Source organism: Ambystoma mexicanum, chromosome 2q (genome assembly GCF_040938575.1).
Source record: "Ambystoma mexicanum isolate Mex_15411 chromosome 2q, UKY_AmexF1_1, whole genome shotgun sequence".
NCBI lineage: Eukaryota > Metazoa > Chordata > Amphibia > Caudata > Ambystomatidae > Ambystoma > Ambystoma mexicanum.
Window position 1 is genome coordinate 245,353,643 of NC_090924.1, and position 27,974 is coordinate 245,381,616.

The following is a 27,974-nucleotide window of genomic DNA, read 5'->3' on the forward strand; positions in this document are numbered from 1 at the left end:
ACTTTTCTCATGATACCAATGTCCAGTCTCTGTACGATGGCAGTGTGACCTGTATTCTATTCACTACTTATAGCTAGACTCTATGATAACTTGATCCACCTTGCATTTCAGCATCTGTTTATTTTTTGAACTTCTGTTTTCTGCAGTACTTTGTTGACGTGTAATCTTCTTTTCCATGTTTGATAGTTTTACTCAATTCTTTAATTCTCTTTTCATCCTTCATGATCCATACCTTGTCTTTTTAGTCAATATCTCGGGACGTTGTGCACACTTTCTTATGGCGTTGTTAGTTCACTTCTGCAGGGTGTCATCACCTTGAGGGTACATTTGATAGGTCTGTCTCATTGGGCATCTTCTTTCTAAGACTCGCTGTGGTATTGGTATAAGAGCTGGTCTTAGGCACGGCACAATCTCATGTCTCCAATACAGGGGTGGTAGGTCAGCGGGATCTCCTGCAGATGTACACAGCTGCTCCTCTACAACTAGCATTGACCTTCCTTCAAGGAAAGAGGCTACCCAGTTAATGGATTCCTGTGAAAAGTTTGCAGCGGCTGAGGTTGTGGCAGAGAATGTTGTGGTCCACCAAGTCAAACGCAGCTGATAGGTCGAGAAGGAGGAGGAGGGCTGTCTTCCCTTCATCTCTGAGCCCGTCCAATTGATTTTTTAGATAGAGGGGGGCTGATTCAGTGCCAAGGCACGGCCTGAAGACTGATTGATGCTTCCCCAGGATTTGGTTTTCTTCTAGAAAGGGTTGGATTTGGTTGTTTGCTGCTCTATCTAATATCGTCAAGCTTCAAGAGGAAAGGTAAGGTGGTAATTGGGCGGTTGTTATTAGGCACTGTTGGTTCTAAGGTGGTTTTTTTCAGAAGGACCCAGGATGGACGCATGGGAAACAGCTTAAATACAGACTGCCCTTCGCACGCGCCCGTGAGTAGTTCTTGAAGGGATTCCAACAGAAAAGGCTTGGACGTGACCGTCAGCCGTTCAAAGGCAGGCTACGGGGCAGTGGGGCACGCGTCGGGTGCTGGCAAGATTCTCAATACGATTACATATGGCGACCAAACGGATGACATGTGAGATCTTTGATGCGGTAGTACAAGACAAAGTAAGGAAATATCGCCTAAATTGAGACGAAGCAATCGAAGAAACACTACACGAATTAAAACTACAAGCTGGTGCTCCGAGACCAACCCCAAGAGTTCAGTCAGAGAGGTTTAATTTCCTGGATGTTGAAAGATCCTTTGACAATCCTTTGCCAGTCCGCGTGATGTTCCTCTGCATAGTCCACGTGCTAGCACTGGGAGCTGGAGGGAAGATTCTCGAAGAGATCCATTTACTGGACTTTAATGCACGACTTTGAAAATGACTCTTCTTTAAGGAGTCCATTTGACACTTTCTCTGAGCACAGAAGATCAAGCCCTCCACCAGTAACTAAGGATTACTTTACAGAAGAGTTGATTCGGGCAACATTTGAACGTGATATAGATCTCCCTAGGTCTCGTGATGTCTCATATTCTCACGAGCCTGAGTTTCGTGAACACCTTGCACCACCACGTCGTGATTACAGCCCACGCAGGTCAGCAGCACGTGAATTTGTCCCCCCTCCAGTGTTTGATGAATTTCGCCCTCGTGGTCTGAGGGAAGAATTTGGTGCTTTGGGACCCGAGATGTTTGATCACCCAGGGCTTGTTGAGCATGAATTTAGACCTCCAAGGGAGCGAGTAGGGAGACCTGGGCCTATGCGAGGGCGTGGCGCAGCATTTCCCACACGTGGTCATGTGCTCTGCCCATCTAGAGAAATTATCCCTGCACTTGAGGGAAAAATCATCCCAAGGGGACGTGGGGCAATTGGGCGGGGTGGTATCCTAGGTGCCACAAGAGGGAGGGGAGCATTATCCAGTGATAGAAAATCTGCCCTACCACCAATAAAAGAACCCGTCATTGATCTGAATGATAACTCCAGCATTTTCCATAAACTTGGTAATCAGCTTGTTCTGTGGGCTGAGTTTGATTCGATCAGAATGAGCAATGAGTACATGGGTGAACAGAGGTTGTTATTCCAGCGTGACACTGAAGCTTCCTCTAAAGCGGTTACATCCTTCAAGTGTTTTCTCACACAAACCTACCGAGATTACTGTTTTTTCTTGGCCAAGGATTTACAGCACCCAGCCATGAAGAGTCCCAGAACAGACAATGATCTGTTAAATTTGTTGGTAGACAAGAATGCTGTTAAAAGCAAGAACTGTTTCTTTGAAATCATACAGCCTTTTGATGGAAGCGTGAGGAAGCTGCAGACTGGTATCTTGAAAAGCATTATTCCTCTGCTTATGGCTTGCAATACCTATGCAATGAGGCAAAAGTCTGGATATGATGGAGCTGACATGTCAAATGCCTTTGAAAAAAACATTTCTTTGTGTAGGCAGGCTCTTGTGCTTCTTGGACAGACCTGTGCCCTGGCAACATCAATCAGGCAAGAAAGAATTTCGGAGTCTATGGGCATCCAAGGAATGGCTCCAAATCCCAGTGACCACCCAAATCTGAAGGATTCATTTCTCTTTGGGAAAGAATATATGTCACACTTGAAGTCCTAGTTGGCAAAAAGTGGTTGTGCTATCCAGATGGCCTCTGTACCAGAAAAGGAAGAAAAGGTTACAGAAAGTAAAAAGATTAAAAAGGAAGACAAAGACCAAAAAGGTGCAGACCCTAAAATTGTTGAGACCATCGATTTGCTTGCCGAACATTCCATTAACAAGTTCAAAGGAAAAAAAGCTGAAAAGCTGCCAGAATTTTTGTTCCTGTTTGATGAGAGTAGCCCGGAATACCGATATTACCGGATCAAGCTTTTAGAGACACAGAAGTTACGTATTGTTGCAAAAGAAAAACGAATACAGACCAATAAACCCAAGGCTGAAGAGGTGGCAGCAGAATCATTACAAGCTATAGAGTTTTCACGGAGAGTACGGGAAATGAAGACCAATTTCTTCAAGAAAGTAGCACTTGCATAACACCAGAGGCTTCAGAGAGCAACTGGCCCAGTTGAAACAGCCAATGTTTCAGAGTTGTCTCCCCCATAGGATGTGAAGGGATTGGAAGTTGATGCCTAAACCAAGGATACAGCAGAGAAAGTGGCAACATTTGTTGCTCAAATGGGGCCTGAAGTTGAACAGTTTAGCAAGGAGAACAGCGAGAGCAATCCCGAGTTTTGGTTCTTAAAACAGAAAGAAAGTTCAGCATACAAATATTATCAGACAAAGGTCGCAGAATGAAGATTCCCCCTGCTAATAGCGCAGGGAGCGCTTGATTCTATTAAAGACAAGTAGGCGAGCATTAAGCTTCATCTTCTTTATTCTCTACTCTCCAGCAGTTTCAACAAATATAACTTAGTAAACTTTCAATTTCATTTTTTTTTTTAAACAAACATCAAATCCCATTAATCCTGTAGTCCCTTAGTCTCTGGCCATGTGACCTAGTCCTTCCTGTTCCTCTGTCCTTCCTCTTCTTCGACTGCTTGAACTTGTACTTTCTCTTTAACTGCGCACTCAACTGTTGAACTTGTGCTGAACTTCCTTCTTTGTACCAGTTCGATCTCTCACATTTGAGCTTTCAAGGCTGTTCTAGGCGACCTGCTCTGATTCGGGCTTTCAGCTGTTCTTTTGCTCATCTCCTAAATCAATAAGAAACAAAATGGTATACGTTAGGGCGGGAATACACACCCTATTCTGGAAGGAATAGCCATGTTAATTATCGACAGTACTTCACAACATGTATTTCATTATTGCATTCATTGTGTATTCGGGACGGGAATTTAATGCTCGCCTCCTTGTCTTTAATAGAATCAAGAGCTCCCTGCGCTATTAGCAGGGGGAATCTTCATTCTATGTCAAGACGGAGGCGAGCATTAACCTTGTTCAAAGCTTCTTACTACTACTCCCGCCATTGCATTAATAGGTCGGTAGTAAAACGTTCTGAATGTCGTATCACTAGCCCAGTCTGCGGCTTTCATGATGTCTTGTAATGTTGCGCCTAGTCCTAGTGCTTTCAAGGCCATCGCTCCTCTGACTGAGTGTGCCCCGAATCTTGTCATGTCTACGCCTGCTAAACTCATAATGTTTATCACCCACCGTGCTATGGTGGCTGTTGCTACTCCTCTGTGTGGCTTTCTGCGCGCAATTAATAATTGAGTCATCCCTGCCAGTCTTAGTTCGGCTGTTTTATTTTCGTATTACTTTATCCATGCCGCTACGCACCATTTCGGGTGCTCCTGCATGTACGGGTATGTGATGGTAGTAGAATCCGTTTTAGTTCTTTTGGCTAAGCTGAACGTCACGCCTTCTGGCCCGTACGTTCTCCTATTCACTTCTAAGACTCTTACGTCTGCTACTCTCCTGCATGACACCAAGCATAGTAGCATGGCTAGTTTTTCGGACAGCTGTCCTAGGGACAGATACTTGTTGTCGGGCCAGGCCGCAAATAGTTTCAATACTATTGCTATGTCCCATAGAGATTCATATTTCGGCTGCGGTGGTTTCCTGAATCTTATTCCTCTTATTAGCCGAATTACTGCTACGTTCTCTCCCACTGGTACTCCTTCCACGGGTAGGTGACCTGCTGATATCGCAGATTCGTATACCCCTATTGTTCTGTATGCTTTGCCGTCCTGGAGGAGTTCCGCTAGGAAATCCGAGATCTCAACTAGAGGGGCAGAAACGGGATGAATATTTCTCCTTCTGCACCATGTCGACCACTTGTTCCAAGCTGCGTCGTAGCTCCTTCGAGTTGATGGAGCCCATGACTCTGCGATGAGACTTGCAGCTTGTGATGAAATGCCCGGGAGATTCCAGCGTCTCCTGCTATCCTGCACGCCATCAATGGCAGTGTCCCCTTCACTCTCAGAGGGTGATATGACCCAGCTCGGTCTGTGAGGAGGTGTTCTCCTTGGGGCAGTATTCTCGGGTAATCTACCACTAGTTCCATGAGTGCTGGGAACCATACTTGGGATTTCCAGATCGGAGCTACCACTATCAGGTCCGCTGTCTCTCTGCGTACCTTTGCTAGTACTCGGTTCATCATTATGAGTGGGGGAAAAGCGTAAAGCGTGTGCTCCCTCCAATCTTGTAGGAAAGCGTCCACTCCGGCTGCCGCTGGGTCCAATCTCCAACTGAAGAACCTCTCTTTCTGAGCGTTCAGCCTGGACGCAAACAGATCTGTGTATATTGGGCCCCAGATCTTTTCCAGTTTCTGAAAAATCATCCGGTCCAGCATCTAGTCGCTGAAGTCTGAGAGATGTCTGGAGTTCCAGTCCGCTACTACATTCAACGAACTTGGTAAGTATTCGGCTACCACCGAGATCCCTGATTCTAGGCAGGAATGCCAGAAATCCTTGGCTATTTCCGCCAGCAATTTGGACCTTGTCCCTCCTAAATGGTTGATGTATTTGACTGCCGAAATGTTGTCAATTTTTAGCAGGATACAGGAGTTCACTTTCCCTTTCGTAAATGCCCTGATCGCAAAGGATCTGGCTAGTAACTCTAGACAGTTTATGTGTAATTGAAGTTCCGATGCGCTCCAACTCCCTCCTGTCTGGAGATCCCTGCACCGGGCTCCCCAGCCTGCTCTGCTGGCATCTGATTCTATTATCAGGTCTGGGCGGTCGCCGAAGATGGCTCTGTCGTTCCAGGCCTCCATGTTCGCTAACCACCATTCCAACTCTGTCCTGGACTCTTGATCTAAGAGCACCAGTCGGTGGTAGTCTAGACCTTGCTGAAGATGCCGTATTTTCAGCCCCTGAAGGGCTTGGTAGTGTAATGGCCCTGGGAAGATTGCTTGTGATTGCTTGTATTGATGCCGCTTGTAAGCCTACTACTCTTGCCATGGTGTGGAGTGATATGCTCGTTTTGCTGAGACATGCTCTTATTTCTCTCTTTATGTCTCTGATCTTTTTGTTTGGTAGTTCCAGTGTTGCCATTCTGGTGTTTATAATAAACCCCAGGAATTCTATCCTCCTCGTCGGAGCCATCTCTGACTTCTCCCAGTTCACTAGGAAACCTAACGAAGTTAAGAGGTGTACTACCCATTCGGTCTGGTAGACTAGAGTCTCTCTGCTGTCGGCCATCAGTAGGATGTCGTCTAGATATATAATCATGCAAATTCCTTTGCCTCTGATCGCTGCGGCTACCGGCTTCATCACTTTCGTGAATGCCCACGGCGCAGAGGAGAGCCCGAAAGGCATCATTGCGAACTGCCATAATTGCCCGTCCCAGTCGAATGCTACGAATGGATGGAAATCCCTCTGTACAGGAATCGTAACATAGGCGTCTTTCAAGTCTATCCTCGCCAGCCAGTCGTTCTGTCTGAGCGTATCTCTGAGCTGATAGATTCCTTCCATTTTGAAGTGGTTGTAGGCCACCCAGCTGTTCATGTGCCTTAGATTTATCACTGGTCTCACTTTGTCTTTTCGGTGAACCAGGAACATGTTGCTCACAAATCTTGGCGGCGCTATGCATGGTTCGATGGCCCGTTTCTCTGCTAGGTTTCGCAATTCCGAGTCTAGCAGCTCTTTCTTGGTCAGCGTAGTGACTACGGGGCGTGGCGCTTGGTCCTGAATGGGGGTTTCTGTGAATTCTATACACATGCCTTTTACTGTTTGAAGGGCCCAAGCGTCGCTGGAAAGCGAGCGCCAGTTTTCCCAGAATATAGCTGTCCTCCCCCCTACTGGTGGATATGTAAAGTTTCTCACCTGTGGGGAAGTTTTGTCCTCTTCCCTGTCCTCTGCTTCGTCTTCCTCTAAGGAAGCGGTCTCTTGGGGGAAAGAAGGTATCAGGCTGCCTGGATTCCCAGTATTGGTTTCTGTTGTACTGAGGCCTTCTGGATGCTTGGTATCGACTGGTCGAGTGACCTCTGTAGCGACCGGTCCCGCCAAAAGCTCTCCCTGGGAAAATTTTCTTCATCGAAGCCTGAGCTTTCTCCAGAGAGGTGTAGGTCACTACCAGCCTCCCCATCTCCTTACCAAAGGTCTCTCCGAACAATAGGCCCTGCGCTGCCTCGCCGGCTTCGTATGATGACAGATCTCCTAGTTTCCGGTCGATTTTCAAGAGGAGGCCTCTCCTGCGCTCCGATGAAATCGTGCAGTTCGTGTTTCCTAGTATGCATACGGCCCGTTGGGCCCAGTTCGCTAGCACTCCTGGGTCTACCTCCTCACCTGTATCTCTGGCTCATTTGGCTAGGTCCATTATTTTAGCTAGCGGACCTGCCAGGTCGAAGAGTTTTTCTTGGCAGCTTCTCCAGGAGTGGGCTATGCCGTTCCTCGGGTCTCTGTTCGATTTGGAGATGAACAACAACATTTTAGGGTCCAATTCCGGGGCTTCCGTGACTTTGCCCGGCAGGCTGGTCTTGGACATTCAGCCCTCAGTCTTTGTCTGACCTCTTTTTCGAGAGCTTTCCTCAATCTCTGTGTCATATATTTCGCCACTCTCGGTGATGGCACCCACTCCGAGGATCTCGGATTTCTGATTTCTTCCGGTTGGAACATGTCCGCCGTTTCGTCCTCTTCTAGGTGGTGGAGTTTTCGTTGCCTTTTCTTAGGCGGAGGTTGGCTCCCCTCATCCCCTTCGTTATCTGCATCCGCTTGAGTGGATGTGGGGGATATCGGCAGTTCCTCGTCTGGGAAGCCTTCTTGGGGTTCCTCCTCTGTACAACCCATATTGTCTTCCCCTGGGTAGGGGGTCCGGAGGCTCGGCACCTGGGAATCTTTCATGAACGCTTCCTTTAGTCTGAGGAACGCGTCCGTAGCCTCTGGGGCTCCTGTACTCACCCCTGTCGGTTGGCCCAGGGGGTCAGAAGAGTCTTTGCTCTTCTGGGCCCTGTTACACCCCTTAGGGTCGTTAAACGTTGCCCTTGTGGACGCGCTGTCTTCCTGCTTGGTGCATTCTTCCTTCTGGCTCAGGAATAGTTCTATGGTATCTAGCCTTTCTTGTAAAGGCCGCACTCCTTGGGCCACTGCCTCTGTCAGTGAATCTCCCAGCACTTCCTTGAAGCTATAGGCCAGGTCTTCTTGGTAGACTGCCTCCTGCTCCTCTTCGCTCCACTCGAATTTCGACATTGTGCTGGCCGGTGCCTAAATCAATACCTGTCTAGGTGTAATGGCGCGTCCACAGAGATTCCCTTTGCTCGAGGCTGCACCTTCCTTATACAATATGTATGTTTGCAGGATATATCTTTTCGATTTGCCTGGTAATAGTCTATAATGGTGCGGCTCCGCTGTCTAAAGCCAAGCCCCCGCGTAGGTGGCGTTCGCTATTGGCGCATTCGCAGCGCGTGGCCGTTTCTGCTCGGCTCGCGGGAAGTTTCCCGCCTACGTAGTGCTCCGCCCTTCCAAGGGTTGGGGCTGCGAACTCACGCTCTGCTAGGAGGAACGGCCGGCTCCTGAGGTGTCGTACATTACGACACGGGGCCTCTGAATCCCTTTTAAACACTAAAACACTAACGCTTGCGCGCTCTACTATACATGTTTATTCTATTATTGTCTATGGTGTACAATTCCAATTACGTTAATGGCATAAAAACACGTTTTGTCAAGCGAATATTACGGAGCTAAGATAAAGAGGTACTTATCTTGTGGAGAGCAGGAAAAGAAGAGGAAGGACAGAGGAACAGGAAGGACTAGGTCACATGGCCAGAGACTAAGGGACTACAGGATTGATGGGATTTGATGTTTGTTTAAAAAAAAAAAAATTAATTGAAAGTTTACAAAGTTATATTTCTTGAAACTGCTGGAGAGTAGAGAATAAAGAAGATGAAGCTTAATGCTCGCCTCCGTCTTGACATAGAATTCAGAAAAACTGATGCAAAAGAGAAACAAACTGAGAAACAAGCTTAGAAGAAAACAAGCCAAAGTAGAAACTCAAACAGAAGTGCAAGAAGAGACTCTAGAGGCTGAAAGTGCATACACAGAAATCGAATGCGATACCTCCTCTGAGGCAGTCGTCCAAGATGATGCTACAAAGAAAGTGCCTGCTCGTACCTTCCCTCGCAAACCAGTCACTGCCCTTAAAGTTGGCATGCTTCCTGCCAAGAGAGTGTGTCATGTCGAAGATCCAAAAGTCCATGATCCTGTTCGGATTGCATTTGAGATGCCGAAGGGGAGGCCGGCTCAGAAGAAGAAGCCGGAGAAGCAAGATTTGGAGTTTGCCAGCAAGAAGCTAACTGACAAGAATGTGGGCTTTCAGATGCTTAGTAAAATGGGCTGGAAAAGAAGGGGGAAGGCCTTAGACCTGAAGGAGCTGGAATCAAAGACCCTGTCAAAGTTTTGCAGTTTCCTACCTTGAGGACTACGAGCATCAGTAAAACGTTTATCTTCGCGTTGTATTAATTCTGTTTTTAACGTCGGTCTCCAGGACAAGCAGTTAAATATTTATACTTTTATGTTAAGTAAACATGTACTTTTAGCCATGGGTGAAGCTTGTTTCCCATGCACTCATTTAAGAGAAGTGTTTCATTTGTGCAAAGTTGTATTTGTAGTCATTCTCTAAATAAATGTTGGTGGACACTTTCAGTTTGTTTTGCAATTTATTGAGCTTTCAGTTTGAATACCAGAGTGCCAGTTATTTTATCGGTGCTGAGTTTCTAAATCCCTTGGCACCCCTAAAAGGCACACATTTTTGGTGCCTTCGACTTTGCCACTTGCTGGATATTGAAACATAACAATTGTCTGGATTTGAAATGGATCCGTTTTTATTGGCTGTCCAGTGGAGTATAGAAGTGTCAACCAGCACCAATACAAGGCTACAAGCATGCCATTGGCACAGTCCATATTAGTATGAGTATACCAGTCAAAGCTTCAAGAAAATGCTGTGAGCAGGTGTTCCCCTGTGCACCCACTGATGTGGCATTCAATTGTCTGTTTCGGTAGGAAGACTGGATGACCAATCATTGACAAAAGCATGATCTGAGGCACTGATTTTAATTTTAATCTGTGCAGTGGTTTACTTATTTCTCCAAGCACTGAACTTCATTTCCACTAGCCTTCTGGGGTGAAGTTTATATTCTGTTGCACCCTAAAAGCGCAGGTTACTTATTGATGTGCGCTTTTTATTATGTCATTTTGACTACGAGTGGAAAGAATCTCGTGGACTTTCAGGCAGAAGGCCTTTACTGAAGGTGCTGCGGTAATCGTGCAGTAAAACGGGCAGTTGGTCCCGATCGTCTGCTGAGTTTCAAATAAAACTTACCTTGGTAAGTGTCACTACTCTGCCAAGAAATTCTAGGTTCTCAAAAGTTTGTGAAAGAGGAAAATGCATAGTGCCAGACTTTTCTTTCCCGTCACAAGGAAGGGCAAAGTGTACATTGTTGCCTGCTGCGAAATAAAGTAGGCGTCAGACTCTTTTTTTAGTGGGTCAATGGTAGTTAATTGTTTTTCTTGTAACTAGTGCATGAAACTATAAATACTGTAATGTCTCATTTCATACAGTGGGTTGCTGGTTTTAAATTCAGCGTGCCAGGAAAGCCTGGCGTTGAAGCATGGCTGTTATTTTTACTGTTTACTGACCAATACAAGTTTTCCAAGTTTAAAAAAAAAAACAGAAGGACCCAGGATTCTTTCAGACTGGGTGGAACCGGATTGGCTGAGAAGGAGGCATTGATGAATTTGGTGATGAAGGGTACCAGGAGGTCGGCACAATCCTTTATGATCATGGCTGGGCAGATATCCCCTTTACATCTTGAAGGTTTAAGGTTTCTGAGGATATTGGTGGTTTCCACTACTGAAACCTCTCTGAACTGGAAGGTCTGGGTAGGAAATTTAGCTGCGGGTGGCTGCGCCAGTGTTAACGGTAGGTGGCTTTAATCAATTCTTGTTTCAGGAGTACATTATGCTGTAGCATGCACATTTTTGTCCTCATGGCAGAGTGGATGCTCAAGCACCAATGCTCATCTTTGGTAATGGTTGTGGGGGGAAGATGGGAAGGTAAAGGAGCGGATGTGGTGGTCTGTCAAGGGGTAAGGGTGTTAGAAGTTATGGAGATCGGACTGTTGAGGTCTGCAACCCAATCTAGGGTTCTGCCTTTGTTGTGTGTAGGTGTTGTCACACAGTAAGTGAGGCCTAGGTCCAAGAGGGTGTTGGCTATGGAGGCAGCATTGAGATCAATGGAGTCTGGAGCAATAGCTTAAGGTCACCAAGGAGGATGGATCTAGAGGTGGGTTTGATAGTGGATGTGAATGTCGATAGAATCTGTAGGATATGATGGAATTTCTGGAGTAGTGACTGGCCTTAACTGTAAGGAGTCTTTGAAAATGAGGGCAACCCCTCCACCTCTGGATTCTGGCTTGTCATTTCTAAGGAGGGCGAAGCCGTTAGGTATTGCTAGCGAGAGGGCAGGACCTGATGCTTGATGTAGCCAGGTTTCAGTGATAGCTAGTAAATCAAGATTATGAGAGATGATCAAGTCATGAATATCGAGGGCATGGATCTAGCATTAATGAGGGACCACTTAAGGGGGAGAACAGTGTTCGTTATGTTATGGGTGTTTGGGTGTGAGCTGTTCGTTAGGGGAGTGGGGTCATGTTGATGATATTCTTCCCCAGGCTGAGTGGGAGGGTGTGAGTCAAATCAGTGTAGGTGGATTTACTTGGTTGGGAGATTTCCTTAGGTATGCCTGACAACGTGTTGTCTAATGGCCTGTGAGAGGACTGGCTTGGGGGTGTATTATTGAGCGGGATCTCATTCCTCGATTTGCTATGCATGGCTCTGGGCTTAGCAGAGCTAGAGATCATGGTAAGCTTTTGAAAGGAGTCAAGACCCTAATTTACATTGCCTGTCACTAATTGTGGCTGGGAGACTGCGACTACTCGGTCTGGTAGTTCTGGTGCTCAGATTATTGTTTCTCATCATAGTAGAGGCTGGTGTAATAGTGGTCCCTGGGCTAGGAGGAGACGGCATGGCACAGCTAACAATGGGAGTAGTTGGGAGGGCTATTCAGTTGGTTGGCTGATATTCAGTGTGGGCTAGGTACGTTTAGTTTCTATTGGGTAACAAGATGAAGTGTGAATCATTACAAGAAGGAAGGTAGCAGCATGGAGGATGGGGATTGGCACCTGTGAGTCTGGGGGCATGCGTATTGTAGGAGTGAAGATGGGGTTTTGCAATCGGATTCTGGTGCAGTGGTGTGATCACAGGGCTTGCTGGAGGGGTATGAGATAGCGGCCGGTTATAGGGTGGCAATGCGCTGGTAGCCTACTTGGCAGCATGCATTGCGGGTGAGATATGGTAACATGCAAGTGCATAGCCTTGTGGGTCGGGGCAACACAGGTCAGGGAGGACGGCAGGGTGGTAGGGTACCCAGTGACTACAAGGCTTGGCTTCCGGTGCAGAAGACCGTCAACACAATACTTAAGTGTGGTCCATTAATAACGTTGGTGGCATATAGAGGTTCTGCATGGTGAGTGGGCGTAATTGTAAGGCGGGTTGTAGGATGGTGGAGGGCAGGGCAACGGCATGTGGTAGGTACATCTCAGGTTGAATGAATGAGATTTGCAAAAAAGGAAGGGGCCTTTGGCATCGGGTAGTACACCAGGCTTACATTTGCAACTCCACGCTGGTTGATGGGTTTGTCAGCATTCTCGACATCTGGCACTTGCATGAAGCAGCAGATCAGATGAGAGCTGGGTCGGCCTTAGACCACAGACTTCGAATGCGTCCCGGCTCCACCATCCAGCGTCCTGGCAGAAGGCACATAGGAGGAATCATCAGCCAATCCCATTGCGGCAAATCATGCACGTCAGCCCAGTGGAGGCTGTTAACCTCGGTGGCGGGCCATCTTGATAGGTGCTGCTTAAGGTTTAGGCAGCATTGAATCTCCTTGCTGTGCTAGTGAAGGGGCTGATGTTGAGGGTCCCATGGTGGACCCCAGGTGCAGCGGATCAGATGAGATCTGCGTCGGCCTTAGACCACGGCCTTCGAATGCAGCCGGCTCCGTCATTGGGCATCTTGGCGGAAGGCCCATTGGAGGGATCAGCGGCCAATCCCCTTATGGCAAATCATGCAGATCAACCCATTGAAGGCTGTTAACTTCGGTGGCGGCCATCTTGATAGGTGCTGCTTCAGATTTAGGCAGGATTGAATCTCCTTGCTGTGCTAGTGAAGCGGGTGAGGTTGAGGGTCCCATGGTGCACCCCAGGTGCAGCGGATCAGATGAGAGCTGCGTCGGCCTTAGACCACGTCCTTCAATTTATTACTAGGCAGCATGAGTTTTCCATGGCCTAGCAGGTGCGCCAACAAAATTAAAACCCTGCTGTTATGCACCCTATTATCTGGCACAACGAATGCCAGCAAAATGAATGAATATCTTTCCGCACATTGCAGCATTAGTTTTGGCTATCACGTGGTGGTGTGAGTGCTGATTATCAGCCAGAACAATTGGCTGAATTAACTGAAGCAAGGGTAGAGACTCAGCCTGTGAGTGTTGTTTGGCTTTTTACCCATCCGTTGACCCACAGCCAACCCCTCTTCCCCCCATGGGATTGCTCTGAAGTAGCTGTGTGCTTTTATGTGAATACCATTGTTGTTTCTAAGCAATCTTCTGAAAGGCAATGACTTTACTGAAGTTGTAAAACAGATCCTGGTAAAATAAAAATCCGTTAACCATGTATGCCGTCAGCCACTTGATTTATAAGCAATATGTGTGTCCTTGCATCTGTTCCTTGCTCTGAATTCCTCTTAAAAATAAGCATTGTCCAAGTTACCCGTTTTGGCTCTTGTTTAGACATTAGCTAGGCATTTGCCAGCTGTTGCAATTTTATGGGCAAGTAGGGCCATTATCATTATGGCACTTCCTGGAAAATGCCTATCTCATACCTAAACAAAAGCCCAACTGTTGGCTTGGCTGGTGCTTGTTTTTTTGTTGGCAGTGACTGCGCAGACACGTTACTTTACTTTTGACATCCTACCCACCTCGCACCCACAGCACCATCAGACCTCTGCAATGGAGTCAGAAAGCATAACCCATCTTACATTGCACATGGACCCTTCACCGCGCTTCACGTCTCTGACCGTCCACGCATTTAATAAAAACAAATAGTTGCCCAGCAGGCATTATATTGACTGAGACTACACGATGTATTGCACCTGCAGGACATTTTATTTATTTACGGGCGAGGGTATCCTATATGAACTGACACCAACAGCCCCTGTTTATTTAATGAAATCCCAGCATTTATTTAATTAGCCAAGGCACATGCCTCATTCTGGTGATGAATGTGGCTAATTGATGGCGCATAGAATGAAAACGTGGGAATCAGGAAATGTTATTGCTGGAAGTATCCTGTTGGAATTTTGCATATAACTATAACATGATGTGTTCCATGTACAATTGATGCTTATGTAGCAACATCCAATAGTGCCCTTTAAGAGCCAGTAAAAAGAAAGAGTGGGGGATGGTGCCATGCTCCTCTCCTTAAAACCATGCTACCATGCTAAGAAAGTGGTCTACCTTTCGAAGGGATGCGGTTAGCCAGTCAACAATATCAACTGGTGCTCTTTGCAGAAGACATTATGAAGACCATCGCATAGCCTGAGAGCTAGATTCCATTGATGCTGAGGTCGTAAAGGACTTGAGCCGCTTCTCTGACTTTGAAGTAAATTGGAAAAAGCCATGCTGATTTTAAAAAAAACTGTGAAAGAATCCCAGGGTCATTTTCATGCTAAGCTCATAGGTAGATCATTTATTGTAAGAGTAACGTCAAAAGTTCATACCGGGTGACTGCTCCATTGCGGTTGGGAACAACGATCACCAAGATTCAAGTAATGACACCCTGGTAGAGACATAACGTTCAGAGGGTTAAAAAGGTGAAGTTAGCAGAAGAGATAGTACGTACTTTAGAGAACACTGAGAAAGATCCAAGGTTGCCGGGCCCTGTAACGCTGATTAAATCTGTCGATTTTACTGTTGCAGCTAGTCTTAACCAGGGAGGAATAGCCTGAACCTGCTGTTAGGTGTTTGTAGAAATTAGCCTCCATTTTGTGGCGTTAAGTCAGCATTTTGTAGAAGTAATTGAGGCCTCTGGTGGCCATATTGGTTAGGGATTCCTGAAATCTGCAAGTGGGATCCACAAAAAGGAACCATGAAGCAAAGAGGGCTTCCTGGTTCCTGCACATACACGCAGGAGCAGGAGTTGTGACAAATCGCAGAATTTTGTCACTTTCCCCAGAGGGGAGCCTTTCCTTGTGAGGCTAAGGAGGTGAGCCTGCTACGTAATAATCCATATAAGGACGTAAGTAAGTAGGACCTCACAGGGAGGGACTCCCCCTGAGAGACAGGAACTCTTGTTCCGTAGAGGAGCTCCCTAAAGCCCCTTTCTCTAATACCACGACAAGACCATCAAGTCAGACCACTGTGTGTTTCTGTCATACAGAATTCAAGTTTCCTATTGAAAAACAACCCATCATAAAGAGGAATGGTGGAAGAGTAATAATGATTGCTCCCAATACTGGGATGAAGGAGAGCAAATTGAGGATGCATAACATTCGTCAGACAGAGGAGGGAATATGACCCTCTGCTGGATAGGATCCACCAACCTGTAATAAAAACAGAGGAAGGACTCCTCTTAGCGTCAGACATGAAAGATGGCAGAGAGCTTAAAACCAGTCAAGTCATAGCTGGACTGAAAGACCACACAAGCCTCCGTCGGGAGGAGGGAAGAAGGTGTGGCTGGCTAGGGACCTCAAAGGAGACCGAGGCTGACGACAAGAGAGGAAAGAAACCCCATGAGGAAGAAACAGGCAAGAACGGCACATGACTCTGGCGGGGTGGACTAGTGGGTCTGACAACTGCACCAAGACCATTAAAGCCTGGAAGCTGCAGAAAGAAGCAGAACACTTACTGAACATGAGATCAAGTCATCTGGATGTGATGTGAAGTCCAACTCCTAAGGACAGACCCGGCAATGCCAACCCCTGTGAAATAATGTAACAGAGATGGCAGGAGGCCCAGGAGGGATCATGTCAACCGGGAGTGCTGCCATCATACCTGTCACCGTACTTGGCCCAAAGTCAAGAAGACTAACGAATACCCTGGAACTCAGCCTACTCATCCCAGTAGTCAGAATCAAGTTAAGAAGAGTAACAAATATTCCAGAACTCAGTCTTCTCATCCCAGTGAATGGCTTGAGAATAAGAAAGGCCAAACAGAAGACAGTGAGCCTGAAGAAGAGGTAAATGCTACTCATTATCTGATACACAGAGAGTTGAAGAAACAGAGTAATATTATGAGTAAGGAGAATACCAAGAGGGATTAATTCTCCCAGTTGGAACTAGGAAAAGAAGGACTTTCAGAGACACTGAAGAGAGACTTTTACCCAGCATTCCTAAAATACAAAAGCTAACGAGGAAAGGCCTAACAGGAAAGAAAGCAGGGGAAAGAGAGACTGTTAAACGGCCCTTACATGAACTACATAATTTACTTAAAGGTATTGCTCAACAATATCTGAGAGTTATATTTTAAATCCAAGGAAGAACATCTAGAAGTCAGTTATTTTCCTAGACTTTTGTTGTTCAGAAGTTAAAGAAGCCTTTCTAGGAGGAGGGAGTCATTCTACTGGATTTTTGTTGTTTTCGAATAGTGGCAGGGACAGAATAGCTCAGAGTTGGATAGAGGATAGATCATTTACATTTAAACTTAACTACAGACGACAAACACCTTAGTTTGTTTAGGTTGCGAACCTCCTAAGTTAGGGATAGTAAGGGATGTTTTCATAGTATTTAAATAAAGAAGTGTAAAATGACAAAAACTGGTTTGCCTCCTCCTTCTGACTTACCACAGAGTGCTACAGTGACAGCAGCCTGATCTGTTTGAATGTGGAGGAAGGTAAATGTACACCGCCTCACACATTCAATTGTTCAGTAGCCCAACCTGCATCCCCAATGGTCCATGAAGTCTAGAGAAGCCAAACTTCCCAGGCCTTGCACAGTTCAATAGACATGCGCACTAGGGAGCAAAACGCCAGTCTAGCTATTTCTTACTGTGGAATAACATTTTTACTGCCCATTTATGATGAATCAAGCATGATAAGTGTTAATACCCAGCTAGACTGGCATTTTGGTGCAGCCAGCCTAGCATTTTCTTACTGTGGTCTGACATGTTTAATTGGAAATCTATGATAAAGCAAACATGCTAAGTGTTATTATGTGTCTAGACTTGCCTACATTGCTGCAGCCAATTAGGCAACGCTTTGTTATTATGGCCTGGCATTTTTAATAGTAAAGCCAACAGGAATTTGCTCTTACGTGGGCATGCTGGCATATATTGGCAGAGCCTGCTACGACTTGTTTTTTCTCAAACATGAGTATGTTCCTATATGGGAACACTATTGGTGCAGCCAGCATCAAAATGTTCTTACTCTGACATATATTGTGGGTAAAGGCATCATGAAAAATGCATTTGGAAATGCTCCTGTGCACTGTTCATGGCTTGCATCTATGGGATTTTTACGCTACAAAACCGATTGCAAACTGTCTGATTTTGTACACAATTTTTTACAGAAAGTGTATTGAATAATGCACCATTTTAACCGACTATTAAAAAAAAGTTCTTAGGGGGAGAATCCTGCAGATCCTCTTGGACGGTTTGGGCTCACTCACTACGCTCAGTCGCTCGTGCATATTTGCGGAAAATATTTAAAAATCTGCTAGTGAATATGGCATTTTGAAACTATGTTAGTTGCTAATGGTTTCCTATGGAGGTCATGTCATACACAACATGTATACCTTTTCTAAGTGTGATTTGAAATAGACCTTCACAATGGGGTGTGGCTGGGTTTTGCTTCTTGATGTTCTCGTTTGTCAGCAATGAACCTGCGCCAGGAGCCATCAATTCTTACGCTGCGACCACTTTCCGCGTTATCAAAAAGAATGCCCAGGCACAGGCATGAAGATGGAAAGAGAGGAACTCAGGAAACAGTCATTTCATGGTTTAGCTCAAAATAGCCCCACTCACTACCACAAAGTTTTCCCCTAACCTTTAACTGAAAAATGTGGAAGGGATGCTTTTAAAATACACTTTTATGCAGGCTTGTTTTAAACCTACGGGACGCTAGGCTATCCCCGCCCCACACATCCCCCACTCACAAGGTGTATGTCCCTCTGGGTCCCAAAAAGCAATCAGGCCCAAGAAATGCATTTGCATGAATGCAAATAGAGTATTTGCGTTGGCAACAAATCTAACCTAATTTAGATTCTTCACAAATGCAAGGACTGGTGGTGGTCCATATGCCTTTCATTGGGCTGTAGATGGCCCGAAGCTGAAGGCGATCCGCATGATGCCAAAGGTCATGTACAGCCCAGTGAAAAGTATTAGGGAGACCGGCCACAAAGCCACGCCCTTCATAGCCTTCAAACGGCACTGGAAATCGGGACGAGTGAGGACATGTTAATGTTAAAGGTATTTATATAGCACACCGTCACCAACGGAATTGGTCTCCAGGCGCTCATGATGCAATCCCTTCACCCCTCCTGTTCCCCGCCTGTCTCAAGTTGTGGTCGAGGTCAGAATGCTGACCTTGACCTGGCTAGACTGCAGCAAACGCAAAGGGAGTGGTGAAGTAAGGCTCTCGACCTCTGACTTACTACGCTCTGCGAGTGGCGTGATGGAAAAAGGTTACCTATCAAAATTAAGAATTTTTAAATACGAAAATATGTATGCAAGTCTATGTCAATGTGTGAGTGTGTGTTTGAATGAGGGTGTGTGCATGTATGAGTGAATGACAGAGAGTGTGTGTTTTTGTGAGTGTATGTGTGTGTGCATGTATGTGGTTGTGTGTGTGAGGGAGGTTAGCTCAGGGGCAAAGTGCTCGCCTTGGAAGCAAAACGACACAGAGCAACGCAGGTTTGATCCCTGGGTCCACGCTTAGAAACCTCTGGGTTTTAAGTGCGTTATAAATAACCTATCATACCATATCATTGTCATGCTTTCAGGCCATCCGTCCCCCATCCTGAGTTAGAAATGGTGGATGAGCTATCTTGCCTAACACAAATGTGTTTTACAGGTCAATAAGGTATAACTGTGCAGAGGGTATAGCCTGTACAAGTGTTTTATAATGGCAAATTCTGCCATTACCAGGATTAGCCAACACAAGGGTGTTTTAAATTGATAGTACTAAACCTATTTGGCAAAGCCAAGACACGCGTGATCTTGCTGTGGCTGGCAGTACTAGCTGGACAAAGCCAAGACAAGTGTGTTATTACAGTGTCTGACAGTTACCATACAGGCACTGGCGTAACAGGGGCCCCCGCAGCCCCCGCTGTGCGGGGGGCCCCGCCAGCACATGTCCTGGGAGGGGCCCCCACTTGTAGAAAAAAAAACAGAAATAATTTCTTTATGAAGTCAGAGTGACTTCAAAAAGAAACTATGGGCCTCATTTCTGGTTTGGCGGTAACCGCGCCATTGCTACCAGCAGGTTACTGCCAGACCCGTAATGATTTACCGGTGCACGACTTCCCGGTAACACCGGGGGATTACAACCCCGGCGGTCTGGGAAGTCAGGCGCCGGCAAATGGTAAGTCCCCATTTCCATAAAGTCCTATCGGACTCTATGGGAATGGGGACCATAGAAGCACCGGCAACGTTAATAACGGTGCCAGTGCTTCTGTGAAAACTATGCGGGTGGGTGCCGTTCTGCCCGGCAGGTCTGACCTGCCGGGCAGGACGGCAACCGCCCGCAGAGCTGTAATATGCCGGCCCGGAAACAACAGTGCTGGTGAGCTTACCAGCACGTTGTTTACAGTCCGGCATAGTTGTAATGAGGCCCAATTTCTTTTTTAAGTGTTAGGGCTCACCTCAACCCCATGATGTGTGTGTGTGTGTATGTTGAAAGGGTTCACACTTAAATGTATAGGTGGCTGCCTGTGCAAGTGTATGGTGAAAGGGTGCACACTTTAATATACGGGTGGCTGCCTGGGTGTGCCTGTATGGTGAAAGGGTGCACACTTAAATGTATAGGTGGCTACCTGTGTGAGTGTATGGTGAAAGGGTGCACACTTAAATGTATGGGTGGGTGCCTGGGTGTGTGTGCCTGTATGGTGAAAGGGTGCACACTTAAATGTATAGGTGGCTACCTGTGTGAGTGTATGGTGAAAGGGTGCACACTTAAATTTATGGGTGGGTGCCTGGGTGTGTGTGCCTGTATGGTGAAAGGGTGCACACGTAATTTTATGGGTGGCTGCCTGGGTGTGCCTGTATGGTGAAAGGGTGCACACTTTAATATACAGGTGGCTGCCTGGGTGTGCCTGTATGTTGAAAGGGTTCACACTTAAATGTATAGGTGGCTGCCTGTGCAAGTGTATGGTGAAAGGGTGCACACTTTAATATACGGGTGGCTGCCTGGGTGTGCCTGTATGGTGAAAGGGTGCACACTTAAATGTATAGGTGGCTACCTGTGTGAGTGTATGGTGAAAGGGTGCACACGTAATTTTATGGGTGGCTGCCTGGGTGTGCCAGTATGGTGACAGAATGCACACTTAAATGTATGGATGGCTTGATGTGTGTGTGCGTATATGGTGAATGGTGTGTGTGCTTGCGTTCAGGGGCGCAACAAAACCTACATTTCGGGGCTAACCCTTCAAATGTTGGGAGGGGTGCCAACTTCATGGGCGGTGGGGGAGGGGCAAACTTATTTGTTTGGGTCATCTAATTTCTTTATGCATTTTTATGAGACTATTCTAGTGCAGCTTCAATGTTACAAGAAGTTAACTCTCTCCTTTAAGGGTTAAAGCACCCACTTATGAAATGCTGTGAGAATGAGTGGTCTCCTGCTCCCTCTCTACCGTTCCATGGCATGCAAGTATTAAACCCACATCACGATTTCAATTGCCTAAAAAAATTGACATTTGAATGCAGGTACTAACATTGAATTGCTTTATGTTAGTAATTGGTGGGTTCTTGTTAACAGAGAAACCCAGGTGCCGTTTAAAATCTGTGTCCTTTTCTGTCTGGCAACTGCTCTGAGGTCAGCCAGGTCTGGTCAACATAGGCCAACATTTCAGGGGGGGGGGAGTGCTGAATCCCAGTCAAGTCAATGGTGTTGCACCAATACTTGTGTTTAAAGCCTGGATTACTTATTGGTAATCTTCATTACCCCTAGCCCTATTCTTCCTCGTCCCAGTGTGTATGAGACAGTACTTGTGTATAAGGCACTCTGCCTCATACACAAGTACTGGGATGAGGTAGAAGTACATGGAAGTAATGCTTGATCCCTATGAGGCAAGGAGCCTCAACCGTAAACTCTGGGGGAAGGAAGAGGGAAGTGGAGGTAATTCTGGGCCAAGGAGCTGATTGTGGAGGTTGGGGTGGGAGGAGAGGGGATGTGTGGGGGGGCAGGATTATACGACAAATTATAATGGCTGTCCATGCCCAGGCTAAGCAGGCATGATATATGGTATTAGTGGCTAGAGAGGCATTTTGGTGCAGCCAGTCTAGTCATTGCTCAGTTTGGTATGACTTTTTTCTAATGGGGCATTTATGATAAAAAGGTCCTGCTAAGTGAATTACCTGGCTAGACTGCCAGTCAGCCGTTTCTTACTGCAGCATTGTATATTTTTCTGGGCATCTGTGATCAAATGATGTGATATAAGTCATTTATAATACACCTGCACACAAGTGTTTCTAGGCACGACAAGACAAGGGATGGAAGATAGAGGGAGGACAAGACAAACAATCTTACTAGGCCTTGTGTCATTCAGATCGTGCAAGTGCGATAAAGAGAAGCGCAAGGGGAAAGGGATGGGGGAAGTGCAAGGGAGAAGGGAGGGGAAAAATAGGGCAGCAATGCTCTGAGTAAGTGCTGTCAAGGCAGCACAGCTCTGGCTAGTGCAAGGAGAACAAGGGACTGTAGGGTTACAGTTACAGCCCCTAAGGTCATGGTAGGATCAGAGACAGTGCAAGGGTGACTGATCAAGAAAGAGTCTCGACTCAGTGAGACTCTGAGGGTAGCCAAGCAACCAGTCGGTACAGCAGACAGGTAGGTCAGGTTGGCCAGCAGGGGAGGGAGAGAGAGAGAAAGCAGAGGAGAAGAGGAAAGTTTTGAGCTGCTTCCAGAACTTCAGGTGATCTGCTAAAGCTTGAGAGGGGCAGGAAGGCTGTTACAGAGGGAGGCACCTGTAGAGGAGAGAGATCTACCCCCACTCTCTTCCTGGAGAAGCGTCTAATCCTTAGAGAGTTGTAGGTAGCTGAGCGAAGGGCTTGAGAAGGAAGATATTTTGGAAGAGAGCGTTGAATGTAGCGCGGGCCCCGGGCCAAGAAAGCCTTGTGGACAATGCAAAGGGTCTTGAACTTGATACTTGCAGCAATTGGGAGCCAGTGGAGAGATTTCAGGGCTGGAGAGATACGATCTCTGGGCTTGAGGCCAAGGATAAGTCTTGTAGTCCTTTTCTGGATTAGTGGCAAGGGCTGGATAGTAGAGGAAGGCAGATTGAGAAAGAGGCCAACCTAGAGAGAACCAGGGCTCTGCAGACAGTGAGCTTATGGGGGAAAGTGAGAAAGGGAAGAGTCCCTTTGAGGAGGAGCAGCTGTGAGTGGGACTTCTTGGCAATGTCTGAGATGTGAAGAGAGAAAGAGAGTGGAGTCAAAGATGACACCAGTGTAGTTTGCCTCACAGGAAGGCGAAGTAAGAGGGCCCAAGGCGGGCGGCCAGAGTGAGAGAGGGAAAGCAGGGGCAGGAGCCCAAATGAGAAGGATCTCCATCTTACTGACATTAAGGTAGAGATAGTTGGTGGCACATCAATCCTGAATCGTGGATAATCAGTCGGGAATGAGCGAGAGATGAGAGGAATCTGAGGGGAGCCTGAAGGAAAGCGGAGTGTCATCCGCATAACACTGAAAGTTAGAGGAGAATGTAGAGATCAGGTGGGTCAAAGGGGCCACATAGAGGTTGAAAAACCAGAGTGAGAGGATGGGGCGGGGAGAAAGGGACCAAGTTGGACTTGGGAGGGGCAGTCCAAGAGGAAGGCGGTCAGCCACTCAAGGGCCTGATCCGTGATGCCCAGGTTCTCATGAAGTCGATTGATCAGGAATGATCATGATGGCATGGTGGACCGTGTTGAAAGCACAGGAAAGATCAAGGAGGATGAGGACAGAAGGAATGCTGTGATCAAATTAGAGAGCAGAACTTCACAGGTGTTCAGGACAGCAGTTTCCGTGTCTCTGGCACTGAAGCCAGACTGGTGGTCATGGAGACAACCAACAGATTCCGTGTGGAGAGTAAGCTGCGAGATGGCCAGCTTTTTCAACAGTTTGCCCAGGAAAGGGGTGATGGAGATTGGGCGATAGTTTGCGGGCAGGCAGGATGGGCAGAAAGCTTGTTGAGGAGTGGGTGCATAAGGGAGTGCTTAACAGGAGAGGGGAAAGAGTGATTACAGAAATTGGTCAAGGCTGGAGCGAGGGTGTCAATATGTTCTTGATGGTTCTGGTGGAACAGGAGAGCACCTGTGTGGATGACACTTTCATAGATCGGACTTGTCTAGAAACCTTGTCAGGTGCTGTCAGAGAGAAAGAGGAGAAAGGAGGAAGAGAGGTAGAGATGGCTAAAGGAGGGCGGAGAGAGGAAGAGGGAGAGGAAGAGGAGATGGAGGACAGGATGTCCAGAGCTTTAGCGTAGAAGTGAGATGACAGAGCCATACAGAGGGCCTGGGAGGGAACAGGAGATGTAAAGACCTCAACAGGATTGACCAGTTCTTTTCAGATTTTAAAGAGTTTGGCCGTGTTGTTAGAGGCCACAGAGACACAGGCTTTAATGTTTGTTCAATTCTTGATGAGTGTTATTCTTTGACTGCCATTTTGGTGCAACCAGTCTAGATATGGCTAAATGTGGCCTGGCAATCTTTACTATATTGTTATTACATGTCAACACTAGTTTACCTTATGCAGCCAGTTGGACATGTTTTCATTGTGGCATGGCATTTTTAACAGCAAAGCTTTAATGTTCCTGTGTTCTGTTGGTGACTTGCATCTATTGGATCGGTCTTACCCTACAAAACAATTGCAAACACTTTGGCTTTTTAGCCAATTTTTCTCAGACAATGTGCTGTATGTTATATTAAAACGCATATGTATATCTTTCTCCTAGTGCAGTGTGTGGCATATCCGTTCAGCAGCACGTTTGAGCGTATTGCGCAATTGTGATAATCTAGGCTGGCCCAGAGTGTAGTGCGACCCTTGATTTGTTGCTGAGTTGGGGGGCCCCCTCAGCATGGCTTGCAGGGGGGCCCCCACATCTTGTGTTACGCCACTGCATACAGGCACAATTGGGCATTGCCAATACAAGTGTGTTCTTATAGTGGCCGACAGTACTGGCCTTATTGGGCAAAGCCATCATGGGTGTATTCTTAAAGTTCCAGTACTGGCAGTATTGGGCAAAGCCAACAGAAAGTAGTTCTTATGCTGGAAATACTGTCATTAGTTGGGGGCATTAGAATCCTGAAAATACACTGGAAAACACTTCTGTGTGCGGCTAATGACTTAGTACATATTGCATGTTTCATGTGTTGCCCTACAGAACTGATTGCAAATTGTATGTCTTTTTACCCAACTTATCACAGAAAATGTACTGAAGAAGCACCATTTTAAACCAAATTTAAAAAAATAAACATTTTGCATAAGAGCTCCACCCTCCCCGTGAACCACCCTTGGCTGTTTTATGCTCCCTCACTCTCCCCACCAATTCACCAGCAGTCGCTACATATGGTTGCTATGCATATTAAAAAGATGGACCTGTGGCACTTTTGCAAGGTCGCTTTCCTTCCAGCGACCAGATACCTGCATTTGTTGTTACTAGGCCCCTGGTGGCAAAGCAGCATAAAGAAGCCCGAAGAAATATGACACTGTTCCTGATGTGGGTAGACCCCCCTCACCACCTCTATCACAATGGAAAAAAGATCATGCAAAACTGTGTAGGGATAGCATAGTATCAACGCACCACCCTTGCTGAACATGCAGTATGCATACATTGATAGAAGCTGACGACACAGCGCCCATACGGTGGGGACAGCTTGGTTGTAGTCCTCTTCTGCTCCACGGTTCATTTACCTTCTTCAGATATGAACATTGGGCGTGATGTTAAAATGTCCACTATTGACCCGGAAGGCCGCAAATCAGTCAATATCTGAAAGTGAGAACTGGGAGAATCACTGACTCAGCAGCTGGAATTCCAGCTGGGCTGTGTCAACCTTTCGTCGTTTGGTTGATGGTGAAATGTGCACAAGTGAGTTGTGAAACAGGAATACTTTAAATCTCAGTGCCTAGAGGCAATTCAGTTTGCTGGGACATCTGTCACGCGCCAGAATGTACCCGCACTTCCATTTCCAGATCTGTACAGTAGGAGCACATGGACCCCGGTTATAAGATCATGTCAGGAGAAGTAACAGACATTTATTTTTTCTCAGACCATGGAACACATTTTGCTTATTTTTCAAGTATTAAGTCAAATAGCATAAGGCTCTTCAGAAATGCCAGAGGCGTGACTTGACTTTGTATACTGGGGGACAATGTAAACTGTATGCAAATGGGCCTATCCATTTAAACCTGATTGGTTCATCACCGGCTACTGAAATAACATTAGAAAACATTAGTTCTTCCTTACAACAGGTAATTGCAAGATTGTCGTGAACATTTAAATATGATTAAAAAGTCCATAAATGAGCAGCTCTATCAATAGACAGTAACAATTAGACAGATCCATTGAGATGTTAGAATTTAAAGTCATAAAGTAGACAGTGGCAAACACGGTCACCTGTCGTGGAAAAGAGGAGAGTAGAGCTCCTGGCCACTAAATGCTAAAAACTCATAATAGCCTTCCTGGAAACCAGCAAGGAAGAGATTTGAATGATCTAAGGAAGAAAAGAACAAGATGGATGAGGCTTATAAATAACTTCCAAGCTTGCGACAGTGCCGTAAGGCAGAGCATCCGTTGGGATCCATTAGAGGCAGACAGGCCGCAGTACACCCTTCTTCAGCACTAGGCCAGGCTTGCTACCTTGAATGGCGTCATGCGCTGCTTCACCGCGAGCAGATGCGTGTCTGCTGCCACATAAATGGAGGATAAACTTGTTAAGTATGGCAGCAATGCACGTACACTGTGCGGAGAAGATTCATAAATGAAATAATGATAGGACAGTAAATTCATTTTCGAAGGGTCTGGTATGAACCAAAGCACGAGTAAAATGGGCGCTCGAACTCGAAAGTTTAATTCAAAATGTTGCTGGAAGATATATCCTTAATGTGACTGCGAAAACAAACAGCAATATTGTCCCTTTATAAATCAAAGAAGTGGAGGCTTCTGGGAGGCTTGATATGAAATGACAAAACATCATCAATGGGAGGGGACAGTAAGTACATACTTCGAGGTGCATGCTGGGTAGCACGGAAAGCACCTGACTGACTGCCTGTGACAGCATCCGAGCTCTTTACTTTTTCTTTGACCCGCCTCTGCACACCCCAGAGATGGACCAGGAATGGCGAAATGCGCATGGTCGTGGACTTCCATGTTTCTTCTAATGATGCTTTCTTGGTATTTCTAATTTCGGGTTCTGCATCCTGCTCTGTCTCCCCCACCACTTGCTTTTTTATGGAAGGATCTCAGATACCACTACCTGGTTTCCCACTCTCGCATCCACTCCGAACTAAACCTTTCCCCTTAGACCCAGGTATTTTTTGCCTTTTTAAATTGGATGTTGTAATCCAATTTCAATGTAATTGATTTCTATCTCTATTGTTGAACTCAATTAGTAGATCATATTCCTGCGAAAACATTGGTTCCAGGTTTCTTTTCCATTCAGTGGTCATATGGGAATGCCTATGGCAGAGATCTGTAATAAAGGAAATTACTGCCCCATTGAGTTCAATGGACTGCACCTGGTTTTGTTCACACATAGAAAAAACAGGCACAATCAGTGTAAATCAGCCAAATTCAGAGGAATGGGAATGGCAATCCCCATGATTTATAAAGTGTGAACCACTGCATGGGAATGGGGGACTTATACTTTCTGCCGCCTGACATCCCAGACCACCGGGACCTGTGTCCCGGTGTCACCGGGATATCCGGTGGCAGAACAGTGTTACGACTTCGGCAGCAACCCGCTGGTAGCACTGATGGGTTACCGCCAAACTTGTAATGAGGCCCATAGTCTATTGATAAAGGTTGTGATGGGGTGATAATTGGTCTGGATATCTGGGTGGTTTGCGGGCTTCTTCATCAGGGGGAGGAGATTCCTCCAGAGGTTCTTGCCTGTGGCTGGTGCACTTACTATCGATGAGTTCCTGGGTGCACCAGATGAGTTCCTGCGTGCACCAAGATATGGAGGGCTGAAGTTTGTTGAATTGAATGTTTCAGAGACAAATGGTTGTTGGTGGTCTCAGCGTGTGATTGAGTGCACTGCACTTGATATTGACATTCTCCTATCGGTTGGACATGGTACCTAGTTGATAAGGTCCATCGATGAGGAAGTTCTTGCAGGACTGGTGTGGTGTCTTAGTTGGTTTGGTTTGACCATGAGGAAATTATAGAAGGAGCAATGGGGTGTCTTGGTTGATCATCGTGGGGCCCGGTTGGAGAGAGGTGTGTGGTTGAGGAAAACAGTTATGGGTATGTGGTCCTACCTGTTCAAAGATGGGGAACACAATTGATGCCAGGAGAGATGGTGAAATTGAGATTGAGTGTATTGTCTTTGTTGGGGGTTGGTTCTTTGATAGGTTCCTTACTGTCTCTGGGGTTGAGAAGGTTGAGAACAGTGTCTCTGCTTTCTTTGGTGGATTGTCTTTCAGGCAGATTGAGGCCTTGGAGGAAGATGTTACTTGTGCTGCTGTTGAGTGCTTATGTTCTGCTGTTGGATGCTGTTGTGATGAGGTCTGTGATCTTGTTAACAAAGGCCTTGATAATTTCGAGTGGTAGGTAGATCAGGTGGAGGCGGATGTCTGCTCCTGGGGGAGTGGGAAGTGTCAGGT

The 27,974-nt window shown here is 46.4% G+C and overlaps 1 protein-coding gene across 1 annotated transcript; it reads left to right on the top strand.

The window, feature by feature from the left end:
* The first annotated feature begins 1,316 nt into the window (after window positions 1–1,316).
* Window positions 1,317–3,054, top strand: LOC138569332 (SURP and G-patch domain-containing protein 2-like). The gene has a single exon (XM_069647217.1). The coding sequence runs from the start codon at window positions 1,347–1,349 to the stop codon at window positions 2,589–2,591; it is 1,245 nt and encodes a 414-aa protein (XP_069503318.1). The 5' UTR covers window positions 1,317–1,346; the 3' UTR covers window positions 2,592–3,054.
* Window positions 3,055–27,974: the final 24,920 nt, after the last annotated feature.

Excerpts from the sequence above, each read along its gene's own strand:
- LOC138569332 (XM_069647217.1), top strand. The coding sequence starts at position 1,347 with ATGCACGACTTTGAAAATGACTCTTCTTTAAGGAGTCCATTTGACACT.